This window comes from Carcharodon carcharias, chromosome 15, assembly GCF_017639515.1.
Source record: "Carcharodon carcharias isolate sCarCar2 chromosome 15, sCarCar2.pri, whole genome shotgun sequence".
Classification (NCBI taxonomy): domain Eukaryota; kingdom Metazoa; phylum Chordata; class Chondrichthyes; order Lamniformes; family Lamnidae; genus Carcharodon; species Carcharodon carcharias.
This window is the reverse complement of record NC_054481.1, coordinates 130,101,276-130,128,349: the sequence shown is the minus strand read 5'-3', so window position 1 is coordinate 130,128,349 and position 27,074 is coordinate 130,101,276. Positions and strand designations below refer to the sequence as shown.

The window sequence follows — 27,074 nt, the reverse complement described above, 5'->3', positions numbered from 1 at the left end:
TTCAGCTTGCTATCAATTCACAAAATCCAGACATCTTGGTGCCGTTTCTGCTGAGTGTTTTGATCAGAGGTTCCTATAACTGACAGCTCAAATTGGAATCAGATGAAAAATAGAAGACAATGATCTTTTGCCATGAAAGCATAATTATATTATTTGCAGCACAGAAGGAGGCCATTCAGCCCATTTGGTCCATGCCAGCTCCCCAAATTCAATCCTGTGCCCTGCTCAATCCCTGTAGCCCTGCAGGTTTATTTCTTTCAAATGCTCATCCAACTTCCTTTTGAAATCACTGTCTCTGCTCCTTCCGCTCTGGTGCAAAATGAGTTCCACACCATTATCATTCACTCTGTTTAAAACAAAAAAAGTTCTCCTTCACATTCACCTGTATCTCTTGCCCTAAATCTTTGCCCCAGGTCCTAGATGTGGATCTGCATTGATTCTGCAATTCGGTGAGAAAAATTAGTATCAAATCAATACTGAAGTAAATCAGATAGGATGTATAAAGTAGGACCATTTTTTTGTGGGCGGTGGGGAATTATGGAGCCAAACTGGAAATTCAACAGTCTAGTATTTTTGTAATGGTTGGGCTCTGACTGCATCCAAGCTATTTCTAGACTCTGTTTTCAGTAATGCTTCACTGAAACTTGACCATCTGCTCCCAGCATGTTTACCTCATGTTCAATTGGACATGTAATAGTATGTTTTTGTAGTGAGGTGGCAGACATTGGGACAGATCAAAAAGATTGCGTATTCAAAAATTTCTATAGAACAGTACAGTATTAAACTTTATCACATCATTGATTTCAAGCAGTCACTGGACGTTCTGATGAAAGATCATCTTGATGTAAAACATTAACTCTGCTTCACTCCACAGATGCTGCTTGACCTGAATGTCTCCAGCATTTTTTTGTTTCTAAGTCACTGAATTGAGTTTTATTAGTTCTTGGTGTCGCCACAGTAGCATTTCTTAGGATTTTAAATATCATTGTTATATTGGAGTACAGCAATTGATAAATTTGAATGTTTGAATTTTAAGGGAGGCTGACTTAGTAACCTCTTGACATTTAACAGCATTGCCATCACTGAATCCCCCATCGTCAACACCCTGGAGGGTTACCAGTGAACAGAAATTTAAATGTCCAGCCATGTAATTACTGTGGCTACAAAAGCAGGTCAGAGGCTGGAAATTCTGCTGCAAGTTGAGTGCAGGGTCCAGCAATACTCAAGCTGAACAACATCAGACAAAGCAACCTGTTTGATCAGCAGCCCATCCGCCACCTTAAACATTCACTCCATCCATCGCTGGTGCCCAGTTACAGCAGTGTATGCCATCTACAAGCACTGCAGCAACTCACCAAGCCTCATTCGACAGCACCTTCCAAACCCGCAACCTCTACCACTTTAGAAGAACGTGGGCAACAGATGCATTCCCTTCCAAGCCACCCACCATCCTGGCTTGGGAATTATATCACCATTCTCTCACTGCTGGGTCAAAAATCTGGAAATCCCTAATGGCTCAGTGGACGTATCTATACTTCATGGACTACAGGGGTTCACGAAGATTGCTAACCACCGCTTCGCAAACCCCAGTTGAGGCTAGGCAACAAAACATCCCGTGAATGAATAGTTTTTTTAAAAACTGAATTTCTAGGTCTCTGCTGGAATTTTGGTGCAAACTCTTTACAACATGTAATTTGTATTTAATTTTAATTTGCCGTGTGAATTTCAATCAATTTGCATTCATGTTGTGATTAAATTTAAAATATTTATTTTTGAAGCACATCATCCCTTCCCTTTTGGTGCAACAATGTCATAATACCTTATTTGTGCTGAATCCTGACTTAAGCATGCTTTAAAATTGCTGTTTCCTGGTTTATGGAGCCTTTTATTCAGGCACTATTGTGACCTATTTGTCAATGCCAGGAATGTGAAAGCACAACCTGAATGAAAGCCTCTTCTCTCGCTGCCAGCTCTGTGTAGTTGTTTTTCCTTCTTCACTATCCTGTTGTTCTCAATTATCACGCAAAATATAAAGTCAAAATGTATTTTGTGCATAAAAACAAAAAAACTGCGGATGCTGGAAATCCAAAACAAAAACAGAATTACCTGGAAAAACTCAGCAGGTCTGGCAGCATCGGCGGAGAAGAAAAGAGTTGACGTTTCGAGTCCTCATGACCCTTCGACAGAACTTGAGTTCGAGTCCAGGAAAGAGCCTTAAACCAGCTTATATTTCAGCTCTTTCCTGGACTCGAACTCAAGTTCTGTCGAAGGGTCATGAGGACTCGAAACGTCAACTCTTTTCTTCTCCGCCGATGCTGCCAGACCTGCTGAGTTTTTCCAGGTAATTCTGTTTTTGTTTTGTATTTTGTGCATGTTGTATTTAGACCTCCAGCTGATATCTGCTTGGTAACTTAATTAAATTTTTAAGTATAATTTAAACACTTATATTTGGTAACTCTTAAGTATTTATCTGTGTGTGCCTTTGAAAGCTAATGTTTCAGATTGAAGTCCTTTCACCTGAACCGTCAACTCGCTTCTCCATGGATTCTGCCTGACCTGAGATTTTCTCAGTGCTTGTTTTTATTTCAGATTTCCAGAAACTGCAGTATTTTGCTTTTGTATTAAGATGTGAGACCTTCTCAGTTTGTGAGCGGTGGAATGTGGGGCGTCTTATATTACATTGCTTACAGCGATTGAACACTTGCTGGGCAAGAATCCAGTGTTGTCTTTGTTGTCAAAGAGTGAAATTTTCATATTCTGTCTTCACTTTTAACTGCAAATCTAGTTAGGGTTGCCATTATACAATTCACATCTGGAGGTGTCAAGAGAGGGTATTGCAAAATGTACTAGAGTTGTAGGATTGTTGCTGGTAACTTCAACAAGAACAGTGAAAGATGATGTATTAAGTAATCCCATAATATGTAAACTGGCACATTGTTTAAGTTAATATTTTCAACAGTTGATTAGGATCCATGCACTAAATTAATAAATCATGGCACTCATTTTTACCTGCACACACTCTCAAATTTCTCCTTTCTGTCTTGAGACATCAAACTAAGGCAGTCTGCCTGCTCAGATGGACATAAACACTCCCATGGCACTATTTCAACCAATACCACCAAAACAGATTACTGCAGCAATGTCCGTGCTGCAGAAGAACTTAATTGGCTTAGGCTTTGAGTGTTAAGAGCATCTAAGGCACAGTGCAAATGGAAGTTTATTCTTTGAAAGTGACACGTGCTAGGTGTGGTTCCATGGATATTAGCAGTTCTTCATTTCTGGTGCTCATGTTAATCTCTGTCAGCAATTTGAATAGGGACCATATCTCAATGTTTTTTGATCAACTGCCCTGTGGTGTCAGTATTAAGCATGTCTAGACAGAAAACTCTGACCACCTTGGATATACATAGTCTACAGTTTGCAAATGACTGCAGTTCCTTGCCCACTCTGCACCAGATTTTCAAGCCACTCTTTATCTCTCCAATTCTGCGTACCAGAAATTTGGTCTGCCCTTTTGCCAAAACAAGACTTGTATCAACTCATACCTGGTCACTCAAATATTCTACTTCCCATAGGAGTACGAAATATGCTGAGCACTTCCCATGCCTTGACAGCTATCTCTCTCGAAAGACCACCATTGACGAGGGGATCCAACATTGTTCAACTGTGCCAGTTCAGCCTTCTACAAATTACTGCAGCGAGTGTTTAACAACAAAGACTCCCCACGAGGCAATGAAAAGTCCTAGTGTACAGAGCCATTGCCATCACCCCACACACGTGCTGCAGTGTGACCTGGACTCTGTACCAGCGACCCTTAGCGCTAGAGAAATTCCATCAGTAATGCCTCCACCACATCCCCTGGAATCAATGGGAAGACCGTTGAACAAACGCTAGTGCCCTCTTTGAAGGTAACCCCACAAACATTCCGTCAAAACCACTGCAAAATCAACTTTGATGGACTGGGTTGTGTGTCTGGATGGCTGAAAACAATCTTTGCCGCCAGGCCCCATTTTTATGAACACTCAAATGGCCAACATTCCAGGGGAGGACAAAGAACATTCTGAGACCCTTTAAAGCTCTCCTTGCTACCCGGCACCATTGATACTGATGGCTGAGAGACAGATTGGCAGCAGAAAAGAAAAGGAAGCAAAACTGCACTCCTGATCCTACTATCTTAAGGGGCATCCTGCTCCATGTGCCCAAAGATCTGCTAGTCAAGAATCAACTTATTCAGTCACATGAAGACCCATGGCAGAAACTTGCAACCCTGAGTAGATGTGATCCTCAAATCAAGGGATGGCCACCGATATCTGAATCTATACCTTCATGTCTCAATTTCCAACAGGGCTTACTCTATCAGTGAGAGATTATTAACAATGACTTGAACAGGCAAAGATATTTTGATATTTAAACTTCCAGTCCCCTTTAAGTTTTAAGTTTACCTTGTTGGGGAGAGCACTCGTGGGTGCCTATAGCCTATTTTGTGGTATGCATTAATTGAAACTGTGTTAGGTGCATTAGAATTTGAAATGGCCTAAGTGGTGAACTCTTCAGGTGTATCTTAAGCCCAGAAGACAATTCAGAAATAGCTAATTGATTTACTTATACAAAGGCAAAATTCTGCAAATCTGAAATAAGAACAAAAAATGCTGGAGAAACTCAGCTGGCCAGACTGTATCTGTGGAGATAAACAGTTAACATTTCAGACTGATGACCTTTCATCAACACTATCAGAACAGAATAGAGTTCTGATGAAAGGTCATCAACCTGCAACGTTAACTCAGTCTCTCTCTCTCACCCTCACTCTCTCTCTCCTCGGATGCTGCCTGACCTGTTGAGTATTTCCAGTATTTGTATGGGCTGACACATAAAGCGATGCCCCTCTACACCCTATCTTATCTATGACCGGTTCTGTACAACATGAATTGACCAAATGGTTGGGCAAATTGTTACAGTTTTGCCTCAAGTTTTCCACGTTCATGGTGAAGGACTCGTTCGCATTTGCGAAGGCCAGACAGGACTTGCATATTGATAGCAATGCTGTGTCCATGTGCTCATTTGACATTGTTAGCCTATGCACCAATGTTCCACTTAAGCCTTAGATATTTGTACTGCAGCACTATCATGGTGATCTAGACCTACCACCATTGCATGAATCACTAATCGTTGAGCTTATGAACTCAGCATCTCCTGCAGTTGAGTTCAGTTTTAATGACACCATGTATGCCCAAATAAATGGTGTTGCCATGGAATCCCCTCTAGGCCCAGCTTTCGCAAGCATCTTTGTTGGGTTCCAAGAGAAATGTGTCTTTTATAGAATAGCACTTACCACCTACCCTTTGCATATTTCCAATATGTGGATATGTTTTCTATGTTTAAATCCGCAGCTGCCTGTAACAATTTCCTTACATGTCTTAATGGGCTCTATCCTGCGCTCAAATTCACCTATGAAATGCAGTCAAATGAACTCCCTTCCTTGACAATAGTAGTTGAGAAATCTGAGAGGGGATTCACTACCACAATCTACTGCAAGCCTACCTTCACTGGTCAATATACACTTGGGAATTCTTACAATTTCACGCACTGTAAGATTGGTCTTATTGGCAGCCTTGTAAATAGGGCTGGAACCATTTGCTCACCATGCAAGCTTGGTGCTGAAATAGGGGCATCAAAGGCATCCTGCGGGTTAATGGCTGCCCTAGTCCGATCATTTCACGCTGTATTTCATGCAAACTCATGAACCGGCCTAAGGCTGTCACTTTTAGCCCTGAAAAGTGCCCAGCCTATCTCAGATCATCCTGGAAGGGCAAGGTATCTCAAAAATTTGAGCAGTATATGAAGCTAACTGTTTCATGCTGATACTTTTTAGTAGCAACAAGAGTGGTATTCGCCACCAACAGGATGCTGCTGTCAAGCCAAAAAGACATCCTGCCCATCACACAAATGGGTAACATGGTATATGAATTTCAGTGCCTGTGTGATGCTAGGTATGTAGGCTATATACCCCAAAGACTGGCGGATATTATCAAACAGCATGTCCCAGCTGCTATTCACAACAGGCGGGGTACAGACCCGTACCCAACCAGCCTGTATTTGCAAAATTCAAAAGTGTCCAACATTAGATATGATTCCACAATTGGACAACATTTGCTAAATAATCCTCGATGTGCTAAGAATTACACTGACAGCCAATTTAGGATTCAGTCAGGCTCTCAACGTGGCGCATTTGCATGTACAGTAAGCTACATATATTAATACACAAGCCCTGTGTCCTTTACAGACAGAACATTTACATACATTGTGCCTGTTTCAGCTAAGTGACAGCCATTCGCTGACTCATTCCTCAGGGCAATGCCTTGATCAGGCAAAGCCAAGCTGCCTGGTTTAAATTTCAAACAATGCTTGGCAGTTAACTGTAAGTTGTCATCAATGGTGCATTCTCCATGGCAACGCCACTTGCCAACCAATCATCACTCTCTTTACATAACAGTATAAATTATTGTTTTCCCCTTTATTTTGGTATTCTTGCGAGTGTCCTGATGAGTGCAAGATGAAAAGCTTAGAAAAGTTTTTTTTCCAGCAATATTTCCAGCTTTTTTCTTATTTTATAATTGATTTATTTAGTTACCCATGAGTCCATCTAGGTACTTAGCACCCATTTTGCTGCTTTTGCATCTTGAGCACACGTAGGGAATAACTTCAAGTCAAACCTGGAGGCCTTAGCCAGGGTTGCTGGTGTAGTATAAGTTGAGCTGGTTCATATTGGGTGGTGGGATATTGGCATTGCTTGTTTCCAAAGCATGCATTTGTATTGTCTGCAGAAACCTTGTAGATCTGCTGGATTGGTGCAGGAAGATCTGGTTAAAAAGTGACTCTCCCTGTGTTGGCCATAGTGTTGGTTTCCACCAAATTTATCACTAGTTGCACAAGCCCTGTGCTTCAGGAATGGATGGGACAAAAAGCACCCAGGTGTCAGCAGCTTATAATTTATATCTCTACCCAACAGTAGGTGTAAAATTTCCTAAATAAAGGAAAAACCATTATGTGGGGCACTTTGGAGAATTGATAATATACTCAAAATACACACTCAAATCACTATTTGAACCTGACTTCAACTCCTGTGAAAAACATTTAAAGCTAAAATTTATGATAGACTGCAAATGCGCTTCATGACAAAATTGATATTCATACTTACTTGGACCTAATGAACACTGAACTGTTGTGGCTTTCATAAATATATGCTGTTTAGTAATAGCATCAGTGAAATGAATAATGTGCTGATTAGATAATATTGTGAAGTTGAATTGGAAAATGATTGCTATAGTATTACCATAATATGTATCTGATGTGCTGTTCTGCGAATTAAATAGGAACCGGATTTCTATGGAAGAACAGAACATCCTGATCAGTCCATTCTTCTGTACTCTTATGTCTGGATCTACATTTCTAACCACCATTTCCCACTTTTCCTCCCAATGTGTACACCAGAAGTGGTAATTAGCTCAATAACAGGCGAGTGGTATTATGAAATAAAAACAAAATGCTGGGACTACTCAGGTCAGAGCATCTGTGGAGAGAGAAACAAAATTAACATCTCAGATCGTTGATCTTCCTTCAGAGGTTTCCTATATCTGCAGTGTTTACTCTTATTTATGTGATATTGTGTCACTGAACTTGAAGTTGAAGGTCAATAGAAGGCAACTGGTTCAAATTTAAATTTTCAGTTTCATTCAGGCAAATGTTTTTAAAGGGAGAATTTAAGATTTTATTGGAAATGTTGACTTTGTTTCATCAAATACATTTTCCTTTCACTAAATGTGTGCCCTTAAACTCCAACCTTTAAAAGACTTTGAGAGTCCAACAACATTTTGTTTATAATGTATACTTGGGGGTTGGGGGGTGCGGTGGTGGATCTTGCAATTCTTTCCTTAGTAGTCACTATGAAAAGTATCAAAATCTGCCCTATCCTTTGTGACATTTTACTGGTTTCACATAGTGAGCATGATTAGTGTGGGTCAGCAGATGGGCTGAATGGTGCCCTATGTATTTTCTGTTAAAAGGATTTTCACTCCTTGATCCAATTGGCTGAAAGTTTGATTTGTATCTGCTCACTAAGTAATAATTGTTCACTTCTTGAGATTTAGTCATAAATTGTAAATTTTAATGAAGAGTAACACTTTATCTGATTTGTTATTTGTCTCAGTATGTATCCCCCTCCTGTTCAATTTTTTTTTCTTATTGCCTTGCTTCGGAATTTTCTCCGCATTCCCAGTTGCTCATTGTACATCATATCATCACCTTCCAAATCAGCCATTGTGTGTAAGGAAGTTGACTAATCCAGTTGGAGCTAGTCAGATATATAGTTGGAATGAATGCAAAGAACAGCAACTCATAAGTGACTACAGCAGAAACACACTGATTACATCCATGACCGTGTTCTTACAGCAATCAGTATCAGTTTTAAAAAAACCATTATCTGGTCATTATTATAGTGCCATTCATGGAAGCTTGCTGTGCACAGATGACTATTGTATTTCCAACATTACAACAGTGACTACACTTCAGGAGTATACAATTGACTGTAAAGTGCTTTGGGGCACTCAGGTTGTGTGAGCTGCTGCAGAAATACAGATCCCAAACAAATTTGGCCAATCAACTATTTGGACTAACCAACCCTTTAAACAGTCCTTGAAATGTTGGAGAATTTACACAAGGGGCAAGTGTGTCTCTTCATTGTGCCTAATCATAACCAGATGTCCAGGGATCAAAATTACTTTATTCTAGCCTATATCCCCCAAGATGTTATTGGATAACCTGTAAAACCCTGACTCCAAATTTAATTCATTTGATATCGCCACTGGCTGCTATTGTTTTTGGTTTGTTAATCTTAGAATGCTACATATCTGGACTGTCCCTGATGTTTGATTGAAAGCTGGTATTTATTGGTCACTTGACACTAAACTGGCATTGCTTTTAAAGAGGTGGTTCATACCCACATTTAGACCAGCCATCTTTAAAATGGCAATTGACTTATTCATGGTTTATACTTTAGCCCTGATGTACTCTTCATTTTGTTCACTTCTTATTGATGATCACTTTATATCGACAGTTTATTAATAGAAATATCTTGCAAAATAAATGAAAAGCTGCATCTAGTAAGCTTAGAGCATATTAAGTAACGTACACTCTGCCATGTATTTTCTCACGGGCATAGAGAAATGAAAATATGTACAATACACAACTTAAATTATTAAAAAATAATTCAGGGCTTTCCTGTGGAAGCTGGTTTTAAATGTTGAATTTATTTTCTGTCTGCTGTTTTTAAGCAAAGCACAGTCTAACCCAGCACACAAGCTGAAGCCCTTGCATTATCTTTACTTTAGCTGGAAGTGCCTTTGTGCCACCAAGAGCAGAGCACAATATTTGATGCCAGCTGGTTTCTTTGTTTACCAGTGAGTTGATATTAAAATAACCCTCCACTCACTGGCTGTAACTTTCAATTTACTTACAAGACATCTTGACATCAGAACATGAATTTCACTGATGATAAAGACTTGTCAGAAGCCTCAGCAGTTCTAAAGACTGTCACCAAGATTGTAGTACAGACTTTGAAGAGGACCTTAGGATCATTCCTGGGCTCTGTACTTCTGAAAATTAAGTCAAATTTACTTAACCAATGATTTGAATTCAAAGCAAAATTTATAATCCATGGGCCAGTATAGTGAATGTTACATAGAACCAGTGCACAGTCTCTGACTCTGCATTATAGGAGACCCTAAACATATTAGAATCATTGGAATATTACCATAACACAACCAGCTTAAAAGAATTAATAGTATTAATAACATAGCAAGCCCCAAATTTGACCTCCATTGTATTATTGGAGCTGTCTAGATGCATCAGTTACTGAGAAAGTTAAAGCTACACTGTAAGTGAGTAAATTAGTATGATTAAAATGACATAGAGGTCATTCATTACATTGAGCAGTAAATGGTACTGACAGCCCTATGGATTAGATAGTGTTCTGATAGCATTAACCCTGGCATTTTTTTTATAAAAAGATTAAAGGATTTAGTGTCATTGCCTAGCTGCAAACCCAGTTTAGGAGAATGGGCCAATCAATGTGCTGGTTGGAAGCCATTTTACAGTTGAGATTTAATCCTGGTGCAGCAGTGATCCAGCTATTCACTTCAAATCAAATAAAATTGCCATCTTGGCAAGTTGGACCGTGAATTTTGTCAGCCATAGTTACATTTTAAGTTCATGTTGTGAAGTTTTATCTCTAGTTACAAAGAGAAGGAATTGTTCAATGAGAATTAAAAGCAGATGCTTAATATTTTGCTTAATTGCCAGTTTGCTTCTTGAACTGGGAAACAGTCTTAATGGTTGAGAAGTTCATTTGGTCAGGTTTGCTTCAGTAGTTTGGATTTTTCAAAAAAATCTTGGAAGTGGATGCGTTGTACAAAGTGTACAGTAGTTCCTAAGCAAGGTCAGTTAGAGCTGTCACATGACTTACCCATTATATTTGTAACAGCGGCAAAATTAATAGCTGAGACAATCATTTCAGCTAATGCAACTTGATTTATTAATGTCTGTGAAATAGCAAGTAGATTATTTGCCCAGGTAAAGGAAAAGAAAGGAACCAAAGTGATTTTCATAGTTCTCATTTCTCAGAAAATCACACTAAGTAACTTCACCTCCAGCTACGACCGGAACCTGGCCATTGTTCTATCTAAATTCCAGCTTTCTCTTTGCTTAACATGGAGAGAGGCAATGGTGTAAGTGTAAATTACATGTCTTACGGCAGTAACTGGATTTGGGTCATGGATTGCGGTGAGTTTGTATAATCAGCAGGTTTTTGTTAAACCGATTTGGCTTAGCATCGGAATCAACAACACTGAGCCTGAGTGAATTATACTGCTGAGAAAGACGCAGCCATACACACATAGCAAATAGACTAGACTGTAGGAAAGCGTTGAATCATTTGGGCAAGCTAGCATTTAAAAACTCAAAAGGAATTGCAAGTGGTAATTGTAAGTATGCAACAGTTGAAAATATTAAGATCTCCTGGTTCAGACAGCGTTGCTGGTGGAGATTCTTTCTACCCCTCAGTGCTAAGAGCATTTAAAAGAAAAGCTATATATTTAGTATATGAAAAATGTGGAATAAAATTTTTGAAGTCAATTCTCAGTAATACTTGAAATTTTGATAAACATTTGGTACGTATTGGTATATGCTTTCCTTATGAATTTTGCTAATGCGTAAAAGTAATAGAGCTTTTAACAAAAGAATTGTTTTGCAGTTTTTTGACTTTATTGTTAACTCTCTTACATTATAGCTATATTAGGGGTTCTGACATGTACTTTTTCCCTCCAATCTCTTTGATCTTTTTCAGATTGTGACTTGCTGTGGTTTCTTTTTCAGATATTGGAGTGTCCCAGTGGAGGCAATAAAGCACAAGTTTAGTACAGGAAAATGAGTGAGCTAGATCAGTTACGTCAGGAGGCTGAGCAACTGAAGAATCAGATCCGAGTGAGTATTGCATCAGCTGACCCACACTTGCAAATGTAGAACTATTGCATTTTAGTTTGGTTTGAATTCAAAAGTAGGCAGGTGTTTAAAAATTAAACTTGAAAGGAATGGCAGTGTTGCTATCACTGCACTGTGCTGTGAATGGTACATTGTGGGTTTGTCTGCAGTTTCCTGTATAGCAAGTTCAGTATCTTGGCATGCTATCATTTAGGGAGGTGGAGTGGAAGTGAGAAAGATGTGTTTCAGGCCTGCTATTGATGTGCATTGTGATTGGCCAGTTGGGAGTACTATTTAGCGGGGCTTATTAGCTAGGTTGTTTATCTGCCCCCTGAATTTCAAATCTCCTTGCCCCCAAAGTACCAGTGCTTTAATTGAAATTATCCAACCTGTAGTAAACAAGTTGTAAGTCTCCATGTGTTCAAGATACTGAATGTCAGCTTTTTCTTTTGTTCCTGACTCTGATGTTTCATGAATATACAGTGTCCGCTTAAGAACCAATGTTCCCGAACACCCAAGTTCCAACAACATTCTGTCAAAGAACTATGAAATAGTTTTTACAGATCAGAAAAATTATATCTTCAATTTCTACTTTGATTGAGGGCACTCAGATTATTTGTGAAAATTTATGGCAAGCTTTGAATGAGAAGCTTTATGGGCCTCAGTAACTGCAAAACCTGTTAACCTAGTTGGCAACTGACTGTGGTTCATCTTGCACGTGATCCAAATTACCTATCCACAGCAAAGGTTCTATTGCTGGATGAATTGGTGAAGAATCTAAACACATTGGAACTTTTCAGCTGCAGATATTGTTGAAATTTGTGTGCACTGTACCTAAACTGGTTCAACTGCTGATGTATATAAATGTATTGGTGTATTACATAGAATTTACAGCACAGAAGCAGGCCATTCACCCCATCTTGTTTGTTGGTATTTGTGCTTCAAACACTCCTCCTGACCTAGTAGTTTCAAAATGCTTCACACAATATTTTTTGAAGTACACCAATTATTATGTAGCCAGGAACAAACTGATGTAGGATATGCTAAACAAGGCAGCTTCTCCAGTTGATAAGGCCCCACAGAAGCAATCAATTGGAGAATTGTGAACCATGGAAAGTGCTCAAGCTGAAAATGCTACTGTTGGGAAAAGGAACTCTTCTCATTTCAAGCACCTGGGGTCTGAATTGTGCAATACCTCCTGGCCCCACCCCCAAAGCATTATGCTGCACCCTGTGGCATTTTTTCCATCTCCCGTACTGTCCACCCTGTGGCCTCTGAGATAGTTAGAGACAGATTTGTGCTGTAGGCCCATAACTCCAATTGCTGGATTAAGACTTATACAACCATCTGACAGAGGAGGTTTTCATTGGCCTGCGCTTGAACTGGGGGCTCAGACATGAATAACCAGTGTCTCTTGCATTCTGCCACCTTGATCTAGCTGTCTTTTAAGATGAACCAACTAAATTTGACCCACTCTTGATATAAGAATCCAACCCAGCAAGCACATAATTTGCACAGATATGTCTAATTAAATAGATTCCGTTTCGAAGGATTGCACCACCAGTAAAGGTGTGTTATTTGATCTCATGTTGGCAGTACGTTTTCACCAGGACATGATGAAAAACATCTGAGTTGATCTACTTAATTCCTCTTGGGTTTCCCTTTTTGACACTGTTATAGTTGGGGAAGAGCAAGAAAACATTGAAAGTAGAATCAGAATGCATGGGCACAACGTCATCTGAGTTCACAACTGGTGCTGCCAACTAACAATCATAGCATATAGAAATTTCTGGCAAATCATTCATTTTCAAATACAGAAAAATAGATTACATTTCTGAGTAGATTGCATCTGAGTTTTATTCCAATGTCATGGATCTCTGGGCTTTTTCACAATGTAAATGATTAAAATTAATGGATAAGTGAGCTCTTGAAATAAACTGGGTGTTTAATTTTATTTTCCCATGGGAAGTACGAAATCTCTAATATCTTAAGAATTTTCTCTTTGTTATTCTAAGGAAGAAAAATCTGTTTATGTTTGTTGACAAAGAATGTTGATGGAGAGTCATTGTTCCTTACCGTGTTTTTTTATTGGAGAATTTAGTGGGTTTTTAAAAAGTCGTTTGAAACTGCAGAAGAGGATTATTGCTGTTTCTGGTAATTGTATCTCTTGAAGTAAGCACAACCAAAGTGTAATTAAACTGAATTGACTGGTGGGCTGATGAATTTGTGTGTTTCAGGCTATTCACTTTATTGGCATTAGAGTATCACTTTACTGAGCTCAAGCTAGAGTAATCATCATTAGTTTATTCTGACTTCTGACTTGTGTTTTCACTTTGTTATCTGTTTAACACTTACTGCCATTCTGAAAGCTTTCAAGTTAAGCAGGGTATAATACCCAGTGGTTATGGCACTGAACAGCAACTAGAAAGAAGTCGTGAATTCACATCCCATTGCAGCAAGCTGTGAAGTTGAATTTAATGCATCTTGACAAGACCTAAAAAAATGGTCATGGCAGCTGCTGAATATTTAGAACCCAGTTGGATCACCAGTGTCCTGACATCCCATCTGGTCAGGCCTACACAGCCCCAATTCCGCATTGTGTTGTCTCAGTGCCCTGATATGGGCAACAAATACTGCTTTGCCAATGTCTTCCACATTCCAAGGAATTTTTAAAAAAAATCAAAACTGACTAATAAAGATTTTGCAAGGGCTAAATAGAATTACATTAATGCTCTCCAAGGTATTGATCATTCCAGAAGGTCTTTTATTGGAATATGTTAGTGCATTTTTTATTTATTGTCTCCATTTCCCTTTTTAGGATGCCAGGAAAGCATGTGCAGATGCCACTCTGGCCCAGGTAAGGATATAATTAGTGATGGCATACTCGAATCATTAGATTTTTTGCAAGCTTTTCCATCATTTGGTATTTTTAAAGAATTTATTTAAAAGCTTCAGAAAATGTACCTGTTCAGGAAAGGGTAACTACATTCTGTTTTTGTTTTTGGATTTCCAGCATCCGCAGTTTTTTGTTTTTATTACAGAATAAACCTTGTCAGTTGTCATTAGTGGATACTCAGAAAGATGCAGGCCAGTCAGGCCACCAGCGTGCCCTTGTAAAGGGCAGGTTGTGTTTGTCTAATTTAATTTTTCTGCTGTTAAAATAATTGGAATATGAATTGATAAAGGAAATGCAGTCAATAATGTATGAATGGATTTCCAAAAGGCATTTGATAAAATGTGGAAGAAACTTGTAAACATTGAAGTATGAGGTAGTTAAGAGAATATAGCTCCAGCAGAAGCAAATAATTGAAAGACAGAAAATAGGAATAAATGTATGTTTAACAAATTGGGGTCTTGCAATCCTGAACAATTGTTACTGTCTGCATAAATGATTTGCGTGTAGGAAGAGCAGGAATAACATTGAAGTTTGCTGAGTGATATCAAACTAGGGAGTATCGCAAGATGTGAGGAAGAACTCTGGGAATTGAAGGAGGACATAAACAGGTCAGTGAACTAGGCTCGTGACCTATGCAGTTGAATGAAGAGAAATGTGACAGTACATTTGGGGGTAAAAGAACAGTGAAACAAAATTTGTCTAGAGAGTAAATATTATCCATAAATCCTACAGGGTGCAGCTAAAGGTTTGTTGACTGAAATAAGTGAATCTAGCCATCTTTATCCAGTGAGTTTTTTTGCTGAGTTGTATACTGCAAAAGTTTCTGGGCCAAAATTTCAATAAAATATGCAAGCCTTTAAGAGAGCAAATACAAAAAATACACTGACCCATGATATCCAAACTGGCTAACTCTGCATTATAGATTGCAGAATTTCAATCAAAACCATGTTATGTTTTTGGAATTACAGAACTTCCAGAACAGACTGGAATTTGTGCCATTATAGCTATGTTAGCTCTCCCACCCAAGGTAAAATCACTCCAATCCCCCTTCCATTTTATATATTTTTTAAACGTTTGACAAAGTAAATATTCAAAGAAAGCTAGACTTGTTCCAATATCAAATTCTAATTTCCCCCTCACTATCCTGGGGATAATGTTGTTCTTAATGACTCATTACAAATCCTCAACTTGATTGGCTGGCATCCTTCCATCTGCAAGAGATGATGGGAATGCAGCCTCAGAACTTAGGTGTGATCAATTGAGATCAACTGCTGCACTTTTACATGTGAAATAAGAGCAGAAGTAGGCTATTCGGCCCCTTGAGCCTGCTCCACCATTCATTATGATCATGGCTGACCTGTTCGTTTCGCATTCCACTTTCCCATCTATCCCCGATAACCTTAGATTCTTGTTAGGCAAGGGAATCCATCTACCTCTGCCTTAAAAATATTCAATGACCCCGCCTCCACCACCTTCCAAGGCAGAGTGTTCCAAAGTCCCACAACCCTCAGAGAAAAAATTTCTCCTCATCTCTGTCCTAAAAGGGCAGCCCCTAATTTTAAAAGTATCCCCTAGTTCTGGACTCGCCCACAAGAGGAAATGTCCTTTCCACACCCATCTTGTCAGTACCATTTAGGATCTTCAATCAAATCACTCTTCACTATTCTAAACTCCAGCGGAAATAAGCCCAGCCTGTCTGTCCTTTCCTCATAAGACAACCTGTTTGTTCCAGGTATCAGTCTAGTAAACCTCCTTTGACCTTCCAACACATTTACATCCTCCCTTAAATAAGGATACCAAAACTGCACACAATATTTGAGATGTGGTCTCACCAATGCCCTGTATAACTGAAGCATAACATCCTTACTTTTAAGAAGGGCCTGAAGGCTCTGAGGAAGAGTCATACAGACTCAAAATATTAACTCTGCTTCTCTCTCCACAGATGCTGCTAGACCTGCTGAGTTTTTCCAGCATCTTCTGTTTTTGACCATTACTTATGTTCAATTCCTCTTGTTATAAAGGAGAGCATTTCATTAGCCACCTTAATTACTTGCTTTATCTGCATACTAACCTTTTGTGACTCATGCACTGGAACACCGAGATTCCTCTGCAGCTCGGAATTCTGCAGCCATTCTCTGTTTAAGTTAATACTCACTTTTTTATTCTCTTTGTCAAAGTGAACAACTTCACTTTTTCCCACATAATACTCCATCTGCCATATTTTTCCCACTCTCTCAACCTATCTATGATCTGTCTGCAGCCTCCTCTTTACAACAAACTTTCCTTCCAACCTTTTTGTCACCTGCAATTTCACTCCCCTCATTTAAGTCATTGACACAAATTATGAAAATTTGAGAGGCCCCAGCTGGACACTCCTCGCCACATTCTGCCAATCAGAAAAGACTCATTTATGCATACTCTGTTTTCTGCCAGCCAGCCAATCTTCTATCCATACTAATACAATTTTTTTACATTATAGGAGGTGCTGCATTTTGGGCAACTGTTGCTTATTACCCTACCTACACCATGAGCTTTTATTTTCCTCAGTAACCTTTGATGTGGCACCTTATCAAATGCCTTCTGGAAATCCAAGTACAGCATGTCTACAGGCTTCCCTTTATCCACAGTGCATGCTATTCCTTCAAAGAACTCCAATAAATAATTTAAATGTGATTTCCCTGTCACAAAACCATGCCGACCCTTCCCGATTACCTTGAGTTTCTCGTAAGTGCCCAGCTGTAACCTCCTTATGCACTTTGGCAGGAAGAATATAGGAGCTGAACATTATTTAAGTGGAGAAAGACTGCAGAAAGCAGCAGCACAGAGGGACTTGGGGGTCCCCATGCATGAATCGCAAGGGCTAGCATGCAAATTCAGTGAGTAATAGGGAAGGCAGATGGAATATTAGCCTTCATTTCAATGGGAATGGAGTATAAAAATAGGCAAGTCTTGCTAAAATTATACGAGGCACTTGTTAGGCCACACCTAGAATACTATGAACGGTTTTGGTCCCCTTATCTAAGGAAAGATATACTGGCATTGAAGACAGTCCAGAGAAGGTTCACTAGGTTGATCCTGGGTATGGAGGGATTTTCTTATGAGGAGAGGTTGTGTAGGTTGGGCCTGTACTCATTGGAGTTTAGAAGAATGAGAGGTGACCTTATTGAAACATATAAGATTCTTAGAGGGCTTGACAGGGTAGATGCTGAGAGGTTGGTTCCCCTCGTGGAAGAATCTAGGACCAGAGGGCATAATCTGAGTAAGGGGTCGCCCATTTAAGACAGATGAGGAGGAATTTCTTCTCAGAGAGAAGTGAATCTGTGAATCCTTTACCACAGAGGGTTGTAGAGGCTGGGTTGTTAAGTACATTTAAGGCTGAGATAGACAGATAGGGGATCAAAGGTTATGGGCAGGAAAGTGGAGTTGACGATTATCAGATCAGCCATTATCTCACTGAATGGCGGACTCGATGGGCCAAATGGCCTACTTCTGCTCCGATATCTTGTGGCCTTAATGATTGACTCCTAACATCTTCCCCACAACAGACGTCAAGCTAACTGGCCTATAGTTTCCTGTTTTCTGCCTCACTCCCTTCTTGAATAGAGGGGTTATGTTTGCTACTTTCAAGTCTGATGGAACCTTTCCAAAATCTAGAGAATTTTGGAAAATTAACACCAACTACCTATTAGCTGCCTCTTTTAAGGCCCTAGGATGAAGTCCATCAGGACCCAGAGTCTGTCTGCCCGCAGCTCCATCACTTTGTGCAATACTACTTCCCTAGCGATTATAATTTCACCAAGTTCCCCTCTCAGTTCCACCTCCATATTTACTAGGTATTACTGGAATGTTTTTTGCATCCTCTATAGTGAAGACAAGCAAAACATTTGTTCGTTCCATCTGCTATTTCCTTATTATCTACTATTAACTGCATGTTGTCACTTTCTAAAGGATCAACACTCGTTTATTTTTTTCCATTTTAAATACCTTTAGGCACTCTTGCTATCCATTTTTACATTTCTCACTCTTAATTTCTTACTCATTAACCTTTTAGTTATTCTCTGCCGTTGTTTATATTCTGACCAGTCATCTGACCTGCCATTCGACTTTGCGCAGTTATGTTTTTTCCTTAAGTTTGGTGTTTACCTTAACTTCAGTTAACCAGAGGTGGCGGACCCTATCTTTTGAGGCTGAACATGTTGATTCTGGAAAGGCAAAGTCTGCCAGAGGTGCCAAGCAAGAACTTGCCCCTTGGTGGTGCAGGATGATCTTTGCAGGGTTGGCATCTTGCTTTAAAGCTTCTGAAACCACCTGTCATTGTGACAAATTCCTGCTGACAGCTGGTGTCGCATTTGCATCGATTGTCAGCTGGAGTTTATGTACATTTTTTTGTTGATTGCAAATCATCATGCAAGCCAGAACGTAGTCCTGCCTTTCCAGTTTCCAAGCCTGAAAATCTTCACTTTTTTCCTTGGGTACCCATTTTCTGTCTGCTTGTCAGGATAGAATCCCTAATCCTCATGCATATATACAGAGAGGCAAACATTGGCAGCTCAGTACCTTAATGGCTGCAGGCTCCCCAGTTTGAGGTGGATGGTGACTGTGCAGTAGTATATAATGATGCTTCCCACCGTTGGAAGCACCATCCCATATGCCATTGAACTGGGCTTATAACATGTAAATTGCTACCTACCGTGTTGGTCTCTTGCTGGTAATGGATAAAGGGTCTTCTCCACTTTATTTTGGCTGCATAACCTGGACAGGATTTGGAAGCACAGACTTACCCAGGATCTGCATCTCCCTTTCCACCTCTGACTGAATCCAGAGCAGCGTTGGGAGTCCCTATGTCCAGGACCCGCTCAGTTGCAGTTGGTAGGCACTTAGAGGCCTGTAGGACTCCACTCCTGTGCCTTTGACACAAGGAAGTGAGTTCTAATTGACCCATAGCTGGGACCTAGTTGATGGACACCAGGGTGTGTCCCCACGCCAGTGAGCCTGTAAATCATATCGCTGGGGGCCAAGGTTTCACAGAGAATCCCTGCAGTTCAACCTAAGGTTGTATGGTGCTCAGTTGCCGTGTGGCACTACAAGGGTCTTGATGCAGAGGCTGTGTACAGACAAGAAAGACTTATCCACCTGGCTGCTTGTCACAGTATGCTACCCAGTGGCAGTGGATCATGCAACTACATAGCCCCATCCTGTAACAAAGCCATTAATGCACAAAGCCGTGAGCTTCCTTGGGTGGTCTGAAACCATCAACCTTTCAGTTAACAGCAGAACGTGCTAACCAATTGTGCCACCCCAACCAGTGTAAACCGTATTTCATTAACTACCTTTCAAAACCTCATGATTTTGGCAAAATGGAGTATAAGAAAGAAAATAGGATTCTGGATCTTAAATATAAAGGATTTATGGCAAGCAGTTGGTAAATTGTAGAAGACATTGACATCTTGGTTGAATGTTGTTCTAGGCATTACAGGAATTATATTAATCACAGGAAGATCTACCACAAAGAAAAGGTTGTAGCCTTGAAGGAAATTTTAAAAAATAATTTTAATTGGAAACAAGAGGCAAAGGGGAGTGACATAAGAATTTTGAAAATTGTAAAGTTTTTAAAAAGTAAGTAATAAAATACTGTTTGCACTAGTTGGGGATTCGTGATGAGTCATCATAAACACGATTGTTCCCAGAATAATGAATATTCTAATGGAAGGATATTAAAATTCTTTGTTATTGGAACAAGTCTTGTCAAAGATTAACATTAAAAAGAAAACAAATTCTGGGATTCTATAAATATAACATGGATTTGAATGGATTCCTGTGATCTACAATGCAGAGTTAGCCAGATTATATACAGTGGTCAGTGAAATTTCATATTTCCTCTTTTTAAAAGCTTATTATATCATCCTGAAATGTTTGCATAAAAACTTCTACAATATACAAGTCAGCAAAATAACTGGTTGTGTTCACGTTACAAAGATGGCTAGATTTCCTTATTTCAACATTCAGCCAAAGAAACTTTTTTCCTGTTTCCATTTATACGTGCTGGATTTCAATTTTCATCCTACACATTCTGTAATGTGGCAAGAAGATTCAAGCAAAAAAGAAACCTTTAGAAGTAATTGAAGTTAAAATAGTTTCTCTTTTCACCTTGGAGCATGACACAGATTTAACAAGTTTTTGCCACTTGTCATCATTTAGGCTCAGGATGTATCGTGTTATAACTGCTCTGTAAAATTGTTACGTAAACCTGAGTGTATAATTTGTACTATAGTCTAATTCAAAGGTTTCATAAAAATTGGTACTAGAGTAGGATAATACTTGGTGTGCAATGGTGAGAGAGGTTTTGGTAAAATTAAGAAGTCTAAATCTAAATATTGTCCATAACATTTTAAGATTTAAATTGCCCCACACATCATAACCAAACTTCAGAGGAAATGGCTTTCCAGCCCACTTATCCACAAATATACCACTGGACATGCTCCACAGAAAAGAGAAATCATTAAATGGACTTTGTTATAATTCATGACATCCTCAACTACCAACCCTGCATAAATCTCCCACTCCCTTTATATTTTGAAATCTGACTGAAATGCTTTTCCTTCCTGTACATTTTTTAGTTCCAAGCTTTTTACAGTTAGACTTTGTTTTCATAAGATCACAAGTAGGAGCAGGATTAGGCCATTTGGCCCATCGAGTCTGCCCCGCCATTCAATAAGATCACGGCTGATCTGATTGTGCAGTTACTCCACTTCCTTGCCTGGGCCCTATTTTACGTTTTCACCATCAGTTTTTCAACGTTTCTTGGATCTTTCATCACCTTTGTGTCAAGTAATTCACTTTTCCCACAATTTAAGTTTTCTACCTAATACTAAAACATAAATCAGGACCTTGTGTGTTCGGTGAGTTAACTGATCTCAGCTTGGATAGCAGTGGGGTGTTGCACTTGGGGAGGAGACCATGAACTAGGGAGTTTAGTAGGGAGTCCATCTGAGTTTCTATTCATAACTGTTGTTAAATCATCCTTGCTCAGAAAAGAACGTGACATAATATGATTCATTAATTTTCTTTCTTAATTTGCCAGCTTCATAAATATAGCAACTACAAACGTTTAAATAAAAGCAAAATGTTGAGGATGCTGGAAATCTGAAATAAAAACAAAGTGCTAGAAATACCCAGTTCTGGCAGTATATGTAGAGAGTAAAACTTCAAACCGAATATGACTCTTCAAAACTGTTCTGCAGAAGAGTCATATTTAACTTGAAACCTTTCCTCTCCTCTTTCTGATGCTGTCAGACTTGCTGAGTATTCCCAGTACTTGATATTTTTATTTTAAATACAAAATAATCTTTCAGTATTGGATGATTTCAGATTTATGGTTATTGTGGTCATGGTTCTAAAATTCTTATGAAATGAATAATATGGGCAAGATTCCCCGATGCAAGCTGACGTTTTTTTTTCCTCTATAGATTACAGCTAACATCGACCCAGTCGGTCGAATTCAGATGCGTACCAGGCGAACACTAAGAGGCCACCTTGCTAAGATTTATGCAATGCACTGGGGTACTGACTCCAGGTGTGTACATCATTAGTTCTCTTGTTTTCTAAGTGTTACTATAGATTCAGAAGGATAGTGATTGTTAGAGCTGTAGCATGGGATAAAGTAAGTTCATTAGGATTTTTTAAAAAAAAATTTAGATAACGAACAGTCTTGTCATTAGCACATCGCCATTTTAAATGGAATTTTGTTTGCTACTTAATCCCAATAGGCCTGTTTTTATTGTCTAATGACTCTGGAGAGAGCGAGACCAGTGCACAACATAAACGAGTGGCAATCTTACAAAACATTATGAAATGTTAACCATATAGTGTTTTTAATACAGAACAATTGCTATTAATTTTTGAACTGCGTGATCTATTAGAGCACTGTATTACTTACTATTTACTTAGCATTGGAGCTCTTCTGGGTGAGGGAGTTAACTAACTTAATTCCATTGTGAACAACTTTGTCTCATTGTTCAAGTATGGAATATCTTTCTCTGATGCCACTAAAATTTTAATTATGCCGATATTACAAACTGAACAATGATTGGAATAGACGGTTTTTTAATAAGACCAATCACAATGTAATTATTTTTGTTGAGAAACCTGTTTGGCTGCATTCACACTTGTGTGGATTTCAGTAAATCCACATCAGTGTTCAGTCAAACCAGATTTTAATACTGTAAGGCAATAAATGGAACAAATATTAATGTGCCAACAAAAGGTTTAACATTAATGCAGCATCATTGATGTATTGATTTTATTTTAAGTTTTGCATATTCTGACACTGGAAGTATTTTCATTTTCAATGCAAGATGATGCTTCAGGTAAAGAAGGGTTTAAGCATCCAGATTTTTGAAATCTGGATGAATAAATGCACAAACCAAAACTCTGGTTAATTAAACTGAAGCAGGTGTGGATCAGATCATTAGGGAAATCTAAATGCTTTGTGACTAGGTGCACCTATACCCTGGAGACCATCAGGGAATGGGCTTGTTCATCTTGTAGATGAGCAGTCTGACCCAGCATTTCAGCAACTTGCCAAATTGTAGTAGCAAACAGGTAAAATAAACATCTCCCTTTGTATATTAATATAGTTTAGATATTGATCCTTTGCCGTCAACTTGGAAGTTAAATGTAACTTCTTAAGAGGTGTGTTTATTGTTTCCAAAATTTTCATTGTTAAATCATGCTTGTTTTTTGGAACACAAACTTTAGTAAACATTCCATTGCTTAATATATATATGTGTGCACAAAGCAGTTAATCGTCAGAACCCTCCTGCACTTGCAATCAGGTGGCTTGCTGTTTACCACTAGCAGCTGCTGTTTATGCCCACGTTTCATGAAAATAACACGACACACAAAAGTGCTTTATATTTGTTGAATGGAATATAAAACTTGATAGTTATAGGCCCCTGTAACTTTAAATCTCGCATAGAAGTATGTGTTTATTAAAGATCCTAAATGCTGAATGCATATAGTGGTATACCTTTGAAAAAATTTTAAATTATCACTTGAGTTTGATGTATTGTGTTCAAAGATTAAATTTGTTAAAATATTTGTAGCATAAGAATAGCAACAATATGCAGAAAGCTAAATTGCATAGGGATTAGGTTAACACAAGCCTTAGCAATGTGTTGTAACTAAAATTCAAACTCATACAAAAAACAATTAGTTTTAATTTAGATTACAAAGTGTGTTGTAGACTTTCATTGTTATTGCTTCAAGTTATTAAGCTCTTGATAGTTAATGATGTACAAAGGAAAATCCATGATGTATTGAGCTGCATCTGTCATGAGAAGTCTTGAAAATATGGGAAAAATGTTAAATTCTTAGTAGCTTTATCTGTATTTTGATAAAATTTGGAAAATGTACCTAGTACCAAGTGCATTAATGCATCAAGTTAAAGCTAACTAATGCCATGAGGCATGTTTTATAAAGTAAGTACATTTAAGTGTTTAAACTGTAGAGTAATATTGTTTACCTCCAAAACATTAAATTGAATTAATTAAAATTAAGCTTTTCAAAAAGGACCTTTTTATAATGAAATATATTAAAAAAGGTTTGGTGTTGAAGTACTTTGGTAATGAACAAAGCTGCAACCCACTGTACACTTTCTACGTTAAATCTGATAATTGTTTATTCAAGAAATTCGCTTTTAAATCACTTTAGTATTTCACTGAACTTAGTTTAATGCATATGATGAGCAAAAAATCTTGTGAAGTGATTTTGAGAACTGTGTGACTTGCCTATATTTAACAGCGTGTGAGTCAAATGTTTTAGAGAATACTCTGCTTGTATTTGTCATGTGAAGCATATACCTGTGGGTGTTAATTTCTGTAAACTCTTCTCTTATAAAGTTGTTTATTGGTTATACATGAACTGTTAAAATACTTGAATTATTTTAGAAATTACAGATCAATTTTGAATGTTATGGTTGGACCTACTCCAAGTATAATTCTGAAATTGGTATCAGCTGTATTTTCATGTTTTTATCCCTGTAGACTGCTAGTCAGTGCCTCCCAAGATGGGAAATTGATCATCTGGGATAGCTACACCACAAACAAGGTGAGCCCAATCTGAATTTTGGAATTGAATTTGGCTCAAAGTTTCCATGGCTGCACTTAACACAAACGGGCATTCAAAATATACCCACAGCACCCTTGTTTAACTGTACTATTGGACCCTACGGATCACTATAGTCATACAACTTCAAAATCTGTAAAATTATCTCCAGTAGCTCTGCAGGTAATGGCATCACCTGCTGTATAAATAAGCCGTGTATGATACATAAATGTTAAGTGGTTAACTGATCAGGCTCAGTTACATTCGCCATGGTCAGGAAAGCTGCTGACGACCATTGCCGTCTACGTAAATGGGCAATTGTGTGAGGTGCAAGGAGGGTTTTTGGCACCTACAGATTGAGTCACTGTCTTCAAGAAAAAAAGCAAACAATGTTGGGGGGGCGGGGGGGGGGGGTGGGTGCGAGGGTGGTGTAATTCTAAATCTGAACAATAACTTTCTGCTTTATAATTCCCTCAGTTGTGCTTTGTAGGCCTTAAACTCATCTCTGCTGGGATATTTAGGATATTTAGTGTTATTTATGTGGACTTCTCCAATTCAAATTGAAGTGAAGCATGCTGCATAAAAGATTTCAAATATTGTTGGATTTTTTTTATAGTTTAATTGCACATGTAAGCAGCTGCAGACTTGAACTGTATCAGTGGTTGTAAACATAGTGTTTTCAGAGATGTACAAAAGTATTGAAATGTTCAGAATCTTTGACTGCACAAAGGAATTGGCATAGAATCAGCTGGAAATTCCTGATGTGGTGGTGCACTGCAGCACTTTTTATTGAGGCTGGTACATCTACTACAGGGAGGATGACTAACTCACTACATTTGAAATGGAGTTGACATAAGCAAATATAAACTATATAAGGTAAACTCTCTATCTTGTGTTTTAAGTCACTAGCAGCATTCAGGGATTGGCAATAAATGTTGGAGATGGACTGAGGTTGGAGGATAGCTATGTTACAGATGTGTATGTAGGCAGTCTTTGTGATAGAGAGGACATAGGGCCAGAGGCTCAGCCTGACCACCTGAACCAGCCTGAATATATATTTGTAATCAGTCTATTAACCATTTTATCTTTAAAAATGCTGGACTTCACATTCAAAAGTAATTTTGATAAAGTGCAGCAAAAATATGACTCTGCTAAATGTTATTAAAGAGCATTGCAAAAGCTAAACCCCAGGTGGGAGACATGAAAACCAATATGTTCACCCCGGGTACATATTTTTGCTAGTTGTGCGGTGACATCTCCACCCTCACATCAACAAGTTTCTGCTGCTTCCCCTGTTTTCCTTTGTTTAGATTGCCAAACCTTCCTACCCCTACCCCACCAGATTCCCCCACCCTAGCTCTAAGCCCACATTCCTCTATCATCCCTCACATAATCTCCAAGTTCGTCACCTGTTCCCACTGCCACTAAATTGCCTAACATCTAACTTTCCTTCCAAGCCCCTCTGCTAGCTGATGTTGTAAATACTTCCCAGGTGATATCTCCCTCCTTTCAAAGCTGCCATCATCTCCACCTCCTTTTCAAAACGGCTGATTCCATCTAGCTTTATAAACTGTTGCCCTATCTCAAACCTCCCTTTCCTCTCCAAAGTTGTTAAACATACTGTTGCTTCCCAAATTAGTGTCTCCATCTTTCTCTCAACTCTTCCGAACCTTTCCAACTATGCCTCCGACCCTGTCAGAACTGAATCAGCTTTAATCAAGGTCACAATTTATTTTTTGTGATTGTTACTATGATGCATTTTTCCTCCTCATCCTCTCTGCAGGTATTGACAGGGTTGATGCACCTTCTGTTTCCAATGCTGTTTGTTGTCCAACTCAAAGGGTCTGCCCTCATTTGATTCCACCCTTATCCAGTTATAGCCACGGAATTGCCAACAGTAACATTTCTTCCCTTCATCAGGTTGTTATCTCTGGAGTGCCCCCAAGGATGTGTTATTGGTTCCTTACCCTCCATTTAAACAATAGGAAAGCTGAAGCTGTCATTGCTCCCTGCTTCAACATCCCTACCCATTTCAGTGATGATGTCATCCTCCATCCATCTGCCATCTCAGTTTAAACCAGATTGTTTGCAGCTTTGGCATTTCATTCAGCAGCAAACTGAGCTTGTGACCCCATAACCTTTCTATCACAAAGACTGCCCACTTACACATCTAATATAGCCCATAGCCCCTTACACTGGCATCCCCAATGCCACCCATCAAACCAGCTCTAGTATTTATAGCCCATCCCTAATTTCCCTTGAGAAGGTGATGATGAGCTGCCTTTTTGAACCTTTACAGTCCATGTAGTGTAGGTACACCTACAGTGCTGTTAGGGAGGCAGCACCAGGATTTTGATCCAGCAGCAATGAGTGAACAGCAATATAGTTCCAAGTCAGGATGATGTGTACCTTGGAAGGAGACTTGCAGATGGTGGTGTTCCCTTGCATTTGCTGCCTTTGTTCTTCTATGTAGTAGAGGTCATGGGATTGGATGGTGCTGTTGAAGGAGACTTGGAGAGTTGCTGCAGTGCATTTTGCAGATGAT

General features: G+C 39.0%; 1 protein-coding gene across 4 annotated transcripts in view; it reads left to right on the top strand.

Moving 5' to 3' along the window:
• LOC121288047 (guanine nucleotide-binding protein G(I)/G(S)/G(T) subunit beta-1) overlaps window positions 1-27,074 on the top strand; it is a 77,486-nt gene that overhangs the window by 36,149 nt on the left and 14,263 nt on the right. For all 4 annotated transcript variants that reach the window (XM_041206314.1, XM_041206313.1, XM_041206316.1 and 1 more), the window contains exons 2-5: window positions 11,425-11,532; window positions 14,348-14,386; window positions 21,892-21,998; window positions 24,469-24,532. In XM_041206314.1, the coding sequence (XP_041062248.1) occupies window positions 11,476-11,532; window positions 14,348-14,386; window positions 21,892-21,998; window positions 24,469-24,532 (267 nt within the window). In that variant the 5' untranslated portion in view covers window positions 11,425-11,475. The remainder of the gene's footprint in view (window positions 1-11,424; window positions 11,533-14,347; window positions 14,387-21,891; window positions 21,999-24,468; window positions 24,533-27,074) is intronic.